At 50.9% G+C, this 8,357-nt stretch overlaps 1 protein-coding gene across 6 annotated transcripts in view; it reads left to right on the top strand.

The window, feature by feature from the left end:
* Positions 1–8,330, top strand: part of Ccdc151 (coiled-coil domain containing 151) — a 23,381-nt gene extending 15,051 nt beyond the window's left edge. For 4 of the 6 annotated variants that reach the window (XM_031343777.1, XM_031343775.1, XM_031343774.1 and 1 more), the window contains 10 exons: positions 2,464–2,634; positions 2,718–2,819; positions 2,908–3,033; positions 4,199–4,321; positions 4,814–4,969; positions 5,914–6,074; positions 6,157–6,313; positions 6,998–7,150; positions 7,716–7,800; positions 7,953–8,328. In XM_031343777.1, coding sequence (XP_031199637.1) covers positions 2,464–2,634; positions 2,718–2,819; positions 2,908–3,033; positions 4,199–4,321; positions 4,814–4,969; positions 5,914–6,074; positions 6,157–6,313; positions 6,998–7,150; positions 7,716–7,800; positions 7,953–8,071 — 1,353 coding nt within the window. In that variant the 3' untranslated portion in view covers positions 8,072–8,328. Of the gene's footprint in view, positions 1–2,463; positions 2,635–2,717; positions 2,820–2,907; positions 3,034–4,198; positions 4,322–4,813; positions 4,970–5,913; positions 6,075–6,156; positions 6,314–6,997; positions 7,151–7,715; positions 7,801–7,952 lie in introns of all 6 variants that reach the window. The other 2 variants (XM_031343772.1, XM_031343776.1) reach the window with 2 other exon arrangements.
* The last annotated feature ends 27 nt before the right edge of the window (positions 8,331–8,357 follow it).

Genomic DNA, 8,357 nt, shown 5'->3' with positions numbered 1-8,357 from the left:
AAACAAAAAACAAAAACAAAAAAACACGAGAAGATGAGCCCTGAGAGCTAAAACTGGAAAATTGAAAAGATGTAAACCCCCAAGGCTCCTGCAGTTCTGAGCAGCTCTTGCATCACCTGGACAGCCTTCCTGCAGCAACGCCCCTCTCCAGGGGATCAGACAGGAGCTGCAAGCCAGTGTTGTCCCCTGGGACACTGACACAGCAGCCAAGTATATTTGTGTTGAGGCCACCACAGTTGGTGTGTCCAGATGAGGGCCTGGCATTGCAATGGTGTTTGGCAGCTTGGTTATAGGTGATACCAGGAACCCACCTCTCATGCAGTAGATTTTCTCCTGTGCCATTCTGGGTTTTGCTCTACCTGAGGCCACAGGGTTTTTCTCTTTGGTTGTACCTTCCCCATCTTCTTTGCCATGTGAGACTCTGTGGGGTCACCCTGTGACCACATGCCAATTCCAGTACTGCATCAGTTAATCTTTATGAGAGAGAGAGAAGGAAGGGGGAGGAAAAGAAAACAAAAAAGAAAAAGGATCCTTAAAAAACAAGACAAACACAAATCCCAGAGCCGGAGCAATGGCTCAGTGGTCTGCAGCACAGAGGACCTGGGTTTCATTGCCAGCACCCACCCACGTGGCTGCTTATAACTATCTGTAATTCCAGCTGCAGGGGATCGGGTGCCCTCTTCTGGTATCCTGGCACAGATGCACATGCAGACAAAACACCATTACACATAAAGTTAAAATGAAGTAAAAATATAAGTAACATTATGGGACATGAACTAGGAACCTGGAGAGGGGGCTTAGTCAGTGATGTGCTTTCTCTGCAAGAGTGAGAACTTATATAAAAATCTTCATGTGGGAGCTAGAGAGATGGTTCAGTGGGTAAGAGCACTAGCTATTATTCTTTCAGAGGTCCTGAGTTCAACTCCCAGCAACCACATAGTGGCTCACAAACATCTTTAGTGGGATTTGATGCCCTCTTCTGGCAAAAAGGTATATATGCAGTCAGAACACACACACCCACACAAATAATTTAAAGTCAGGCATAGTGGCATTTGCTCTTAATCTCAGCACTTTGGAGGCAGATGTCTGTGAGTTTGAGGCTAGCCTGGTCTACAGAGTGAGTTCCAGGACAGCCAGGGCTACACAGAGAAACCCTGTCTTGAAAAACAACAAAACAAACAAGCAAAACTTTGAGTGTGAGCTGCAGAGATGGCCAGGCAGGTAAAGGTGCTTATTGCTGAGGCTTGTGGTCACTGAGTTGATCTTTGAGACCCAAACAGTGGAAGGGAAGAACCAATTCCCTCCCATAGGTTTTTCTCTGACTTCCACATGTGCCCCCTAAACATGGAAACACAAATAAAAATAATGGTGGTTTCATTCCAGCACTGGAGAATAAAAGACGGGAAGACCCAGAGCTATCTAGTGAGCCAGCTAGCTTCAGGCTCAGTGAGAGGCCTGTTTCAAAGCATTTGAGAGGCCGGGCGGTGGTGGCGCACGCCTTTAATCCCAGCACTTGGGAGGCAGAGGCAGGTGGATTTCTGAGTTCGAGGCCAGCCTGGTCTACAGAGTGAGTTCCAGGATAGCCAGGGCTACACAGAGAAACCCTGTCTCAAAAAACAAAACAAAAAACAAAACAAAAATCAAAGCATTTGAGAAAGATAGCAGACCTCTGACCTCTGTGTGCTCAGGTGTACGTGTCCTTGTATAGGCGCATATGCACAGTGAGAGAGAAACTGAAGGTGTAGCTGAGGCAGTGGAGTGATTCTCTAGCACTCACAAAGCCTGAAACCCAGCTGATCCCCAGGGCCTCAGAAAACGGGGGTTCAATGATACACTAATATGATCCCAGCACCTAGGGGGTGATGCAGAAAAGCAGGAGTTCATCTCTGGCTGCATGCAGAGATCAAAGCCAGCCTAGACCAGACTACACAAGACCGTGTCTTCAAAAAATAAAAAGTAAAAGAGATATGGGAATAACTCACAGGTATAGCTTCTGCCCAATTGCGCACAGCTCAAATTTTCCTATGGGCACACACACACACACACACACCACACATACCACACACACAGATACCACACACATACACACACATACTACACATATACCACACACACCACACACATACCACACACACATACACCACACACACACACACCACACACACATACACCACACACACACCACACACACACACACATAACACACACACACACATAACACACACATACCACACACACACACACCACACACACACCATACACATTCCACACACATACACCACACACGCACACACACATGCATGCATGCATGCTCACTCACACAGATTGAAAAAAGAAGAGCATTGGATGCCAAGGGCTCTGGAAGTCAAGTAGGAGGCCAGAGAAACACAGGCTTCCAGGAAAACAACTATTCATGGACTTGGGAGAGTGAGTTGAGGCTCTGCTCTCCATCTTCCCCTGCAGCAGGCCCTGGAGCACCTGGAGCATCAGTTGAGGGAGAAGATGAACCAGCTGAATGCCTTGCGACACCAGGTAATGCTTCGGCAGAAACGGCTGGAGGAACTGAGGCTGCAGCACAGCCTGCGCCAGCTGGAGATGGCAGAGTTCCAAGACAACAACACAGAAGCAGCCAAGGTGGGGCTGCTGAGGGCTGCGGAGTTCTGGGGGCGGCATGAGGGTGGCAGGAGGAACTTGGTCTAGCCCTGCCATCCCCCTAGACCATGCGCAACCTGGAGAACCGGCTGGAGAAGGCCCGGATGAAGGCAGAGGAGGCAGAGCACATCACTAATGTGTACCTGCAGCTCAAGTCATACCTCCAGGTGGGAACACTTTGTAGAAAGAAGTAGATGAGGGGGTGGACCTGACCAGGGAGAGCAGTCACAAGCCTTCCGTCTCTCCACATGCCAGGAGGAGAGCCTCAACTTGGAGAACCGCCTAGATTCCATGGAGGCTGAGGTGATGAACACCAAACATGAGGTGCAAGAGCTGAAAGTGGTGAATCAAGAGGCTATAAATGCCCGGGACATTGCCAAGGTACCAGCCTGCCTGCCCTGGATGGGGTAGAGGTGGGGACCCTTCTCAGATACCAGGGTTTTATATGACTTTTCCTGGGAAGATGGTGTTTTCTATTGCCACATAAAACACTAACAGCCAACTGGGTAGATGCATGCTTTTAATCTCAGTGTTTGGAGGGAGGTGGAGACAGGATTTTGGTGAATTCCAGGCCAGGTCAGCCAGAGCTACAAAGTTACAAAAATAAAATAAAACCAAACACCAAGCACTCCACCAAAGACCAACTTGGAGAACACTTGAGTTTATTGAACTTCCTTCCAGAACACACTGAGGCGTTACTTGACATGAAAGCTGAATGCATCTCTAGGGCTCTAGTCATCAGTGTCTCCTCACCCATAGTCTTAGGGTTTCCATTGCTGTGAACCGACACCATGACCAAGGCAACTCTTATAAAGGACAACATTTAATCGGGGCTGGCTTACATGTTCAGAGCTTCAGGCCATTATCATCAAGGCAGGAACATGGCAGCATCCAGGAAGGCATGGTGCTGGAAAAAGAGCTGAGAGTTCTCTATCTTGTTCTGATGGCAACCAGGAGAAGAAGAAGAGGGTCGTCTCAAAGCCCACCCCCATAGTGACACACCTGTTTCAACAAGGCCACACCTCATAATAGTGCCAAGCATTCAAACACATGATTCTGTGGCAGCCAAACCTATTCAAACCACCACACTTATTCATTGTAATGTGGGGAGGAGCCTTGTGAATCTTGCTTCTTGAGCACTGTAAGTTTCATGGACTTCCTGAGTCTTTTGTTTTGTTTTGTTTTGTTTTTTGTTTTTTGAGACAAGGTTTCTCTGTGTAGCCCCGGCTGTTCTGGAACGCACCCTGTAGACCAGGCTGGCCTCGAACTCAGAAATCTGCCTGCCTCTGCCTCCCGAGTGCTGGGATTAAAGGCGTGAGCCACCACTGCCCGGCGAACTTCCTGAGTCTAAAGCCTCCTTCTCCCTCTACTGGGGAGTGTTTCAATTCAGAGAAAATAGTTCTGGAATACCAAGGGCTCAGGGGACCCTAGTCAGAATCTAAGTCTTTAAGCCTTTCCTGGCAATTGCATTGCTGTTGTGTCGCCTGGTGCCCGCTGCTCCACTTATAGCCTGGACAGTTATCAGGTGCCCCTGTCTGTCCTCTAGAACCAGCTGCAGTATCTGGAGGAGACTGCGATCAGAGACCGCAAGAAGCGCGAGCATTACATAACCGACTGCAAGAAGCGGGCAGAAGAGAAGAAACTTCAGACAGAGCGTATGGAGCGTAAGGTATGCGCACTTAAAGGTATAGGGCTTTGCCAGCTCAAACCAGAGGGTCTCAGCCCTCTGCTTTGTAGACACATCCTGACCTAGATAGAGACCTGCCGGTTGTTCTAGCCACACCCAGTACCTGACTCCGCCCCCATTTGACTCAGTGGTTCCTCTCTCACCTCAGCCTCCTTTCCTGGGATAGGCCATGATCTCCAGTTCTGCCCTGGGTTATGTAACCCTATACTTATCCTTCCCCATTTAATTTAGGCCCTTTTGTTCTACATCTGAGTGGGGGTCTAGCCAATCTCCTCTGGAGACTACTCCCTTTTATGACCCTGCCTCTTTACTCTGGTTCTGAGACCACCTATCTGACTCCTATCTGGATGCCTGTACCTAGTCCCAAGCCTTTGTCCTGTTCCCCACAATCTAAGCTAAGACTTTCTCCTGGCCTCTGCCCCAATTACCTGGAGTTGATTTTGACAGTGTCCTTGACTGTCCCCCATACTTAAGCAGACTCACCGAGACCACTTACTGCTGCAGTCGGAAGATGCAATACAGGACCACCAGCGCCACAAGGAAGAGGAGCTGAGGCAGCGCTGGAGCATGTACCAGATGGAAGTGATGTTTGGCAAGGTCAAGGATGCCACTGGAGTAGCTGAATCGCATGTGAGTGCCTCCGACTTGCGCCAGGCCAGCAAAGGCTCCTCCTTGCTTAAAGGTCCCCTCTCCTGTCTGCTCCAGCTCCAGCAGAGTGGTCCACATTAGCCCTCATTTCTTCCACTCCTCTCCTGAGCTGGCTTCTTTGGTATGTCAGTTCTGGGAGTTTTATTTGTCAGGTTCTTATTCTCAGACCATCACTGTGTGGAATGGTCTAGGGTTCAGTAAACTGCCAGTATCACCCCTATGGTGGAATCAGGGTCCTGTTCTATGCCCTATTCTTGGTAAGAGTGGCTCTGCCTTCCAAGATCTTGTGTCTTGTCCTGCTTCAGAACAGCACCCCCACACACACCCCAGTCAGTTTCTCCAGTTTAGATTCTCTGCTACTCCTTAAAAGGGGTTAATCCCCAGGAGATCCAGGACTCTGACCTGTGTCATCAGCTGTCTAAGGCCCCTTTGCAAAAATGGATCTAGAGCCAGTGAGATGGTTTAACGGGTAAACATGATTGCCCCCAAGCCTGAAAACCTGAGTTCCATCCCTGGGCCCCAAGTTGGAAAGTGAGAGCTTTCTCCTGAGTTCCATCCCTGGGCCCCAAGTTGGAAAGTGAGAGCTTTCTGAAATCCACATGTGCACCTTGGCCCATGCATATGCAAACGGCTGGGAGGGCTGATCGAGCCCCAGAGTCACATGTCTTTGCCCTACTGGGCCAAATACCCGGTCTGAACTTGCTGGCACAGTAATTTTTGAATACTGCTCTGCTGCCTCCCGCATGCTGCATGCCAATTTTAGCTGACTCAAGTATAGGCGGGAAAGGGCCTGGGGAAAGTACAGCCTTGGAGCAGTCTAGAGACTGACCCACACTGTCCTCACACATGGTTGTGTGACACAGAGGACCGTAGTGTCCTTGAGCCTCCCTTGTTCCAGGCTCTGACCAGGGATGTGTGGCCCGCAGGGGGTGGTGCGAAGGTTCCTGGCCCAGGATGAGACCTTCACGCAGTTGGAGACTCTCAAGAGGGACAATGAGCTGGCATTGGCGAAGTTGAAGGAGGAGAAGCAGCGGCTCCAGAGGGAGCTAGCGAACCTCAAATACTCAGGGGATGCCACGCTGGTGAGGTGAGGCCTCGGTGGCTGAGGGAGGCTGCGGGAAGGCTGGAGTCAGCCATTGGCAGCTGCTGAACTTCCTGGCTCCCGGCAGCCAGCGAAGGCTCCACGAAGAGATGCAAAAGGCATTCAAGAAGGAGGAGAAGCGTCACAACGAACTCCATGAGCGACTGGAGCGCACCTCGAGAGTCCTCGAGTTGGTCAAAGATTGCCTGGAGCATTTGGCCAACAAACTGGGTCACGTTAACTTGGTATGCCCCTCCCTTTTAAATAACCTCCATTGATGCTCTGCTCTGGGGCGCTCCCCCCAGCTCCACTTCTAGTGGACACTATCCCTGGAAGGCCCCACTGCAGAAGCTCTTCTACATGAAAGCCCTACTCCATCCCTGGCAGCCCCGCCCACGCCCTCCCAGAGCATCAGCGCAGTTGGCTTAAAGATGCCACACAAGCCATAGACCCCAGCCCTGTCCCTACCAAGAATGAGAAGTCCCACACCATACATCGCTGTCTTGGTCCTACATTCCTGGGGAAGTCTTCTTTTGCTCAGTCTCGAACTCTGACTCTATGGGCAAGACCAACCAACCATCCACCCAACTCAGGACTTAAGTGTCCCAACTCTAAGTGGTGCAGCCCTGGGTGAAGAAGGTCCCACTTTGACCACAAGAGCTCCAATTCTTCAGAAAACCACCCTCACACAGACTTAGGTCGTGTTATTAGTCTCAAAGAGAACTTCCTATATTCCTATGTTGTTCTTCGTGTAGCTCAAGTTCAAAGATTCTGCCCTCTAGGCTAGGCTTCCATCTCAGAGGCTCTGCCCAGTGAGACAGACACCCGACTCAAAGCTCTCCCTCTCTGTGAAAGCCCCACTTGTGGGTGAAGTGTATCCCCTCCCAGGGGTACTACATATCAGCTAACTTGGCCTGTCCCCACTGCAGGATGATACCACGGCAGGAAAGAAGTTAGACCGGGACTCAGAGGACTACATGTGCAATCTGCTGGTAGTTGTCCAGGAAAAGCTGCTGAAACTGCAGGAGCAACTGGAGAGCCAGGACGTGTCTGAGATGCTGCGACACATAGCAGACCGAGAGGTTCACACAAATCCTCCCGGGCCAGTGGGAATCAAGGCTGGGGGGATGAGGAGGAAAGGGAGGGTCGAAAATCAGAGAGCAGACTGAGGAGATAGGAAAAACAGGTGCTGAATAGGTGTGAGCTTCCTAACCAAAGTAGAGAAGCCGGGCCTGGGTGGATCCCAGGTGGCAGGGCTGGAGAACTAGGGATGGCCTATGGTCAGGGCCTCCGAAACCAGGCAGTAGGCTTGAGTGACAGGGTAGATCTGCTGGGAAAGAGGATACAGCGGAGAGTGGGCAGTGATCATCACCTAGAATCCGGTAGAATCTTTTTTTTTTTTTTTAGATTTATTTATTATTATATGCAAGTACACTGTAGCTGGCTTCAGACACTCCAGAAGAGGGTGTCAGATCTCATTACAGATGGTTGTGAACCACCATGTGGTTGCTGGGATTTGAACTCAGGACCTTTGGAAGAATAGTCAGTTCTCTTAACCACTGAGCCATCTTAATGTAAGGTGTGCTGGAAGTGGAACAGCGCCTCACTGCCATCCTGTCCTGCACTTCTCTCCGACCTCCCCCACAGTTCCTGGCCACGTTAGAGGGAAAGCTGCCCCTGTACAACACCCGCATCCTTCTGCCCGTTGCCAGTGTCAAGGACAAGTTCTTTGGTCAGTGTGGGCCAAAGGGGGATGAATGGGAGGGGCACGAGGTGGCCTTAAGTCAAGGCCAAGGGGGAGGTGCATGGTGTGGTGAAGGCTAGGAAGGGAAAGAGAAACGGGCTCTTATCCTCTCCACCTCCCACCCCTGCCTCTCTCTGTAGACGAAGAGGAGAGTGAGGATGATGACCGTGATGTGGTGACCCGCGCTGCCTTCAAGCTCCGTTCCCAGAAGTTAATCGAAGCCCGCAGCAAGAAGCGCAATAGGTCGCGCAGGTCTTAAACTCGCAGTCAAGTCCCATCGGGTGCCTCCGGGACTCTAGGGAGCCCTCCGACCCTCTGGGTCCACCTACGGGTGTGTGTGTGTGTGTCTGGGAACCCCCGAGGCTCCTTCAAGGGCTGGAGGAAGCTCAAGTAAGGGGCACCACAGGCCAGCAGCGCCCGGAGGAGAGAAAAGGCCGAGCCAGAAGTTCTCACAGTAAATCTCTCGAGGCGAGTTGGTACCCGCCTCAGAATTGCGCAATAAAGGTCACTGACCAACCCCCTGGGTATTCACCTCTTTTTGATCC

Source organism: Mastomys coucha, unplaced genomic scaffold (genome assembly GCF_008632895.1).
Source record: "Mastomys coucha isolate ucsf_1 unplaced genomic scaffold, UCSF_Mcou_1 pScaffold23, whole genome shotgun sequence".
Lineage (NCBI taxonomy): Eukaryota > Metazoa > Chordata > Mammalia > Rodentia > Muridae > Mastomys > Mastomys coucha.
This window is presented reverse-complemented; position numbering and strand designations above follow the sequence as displayed.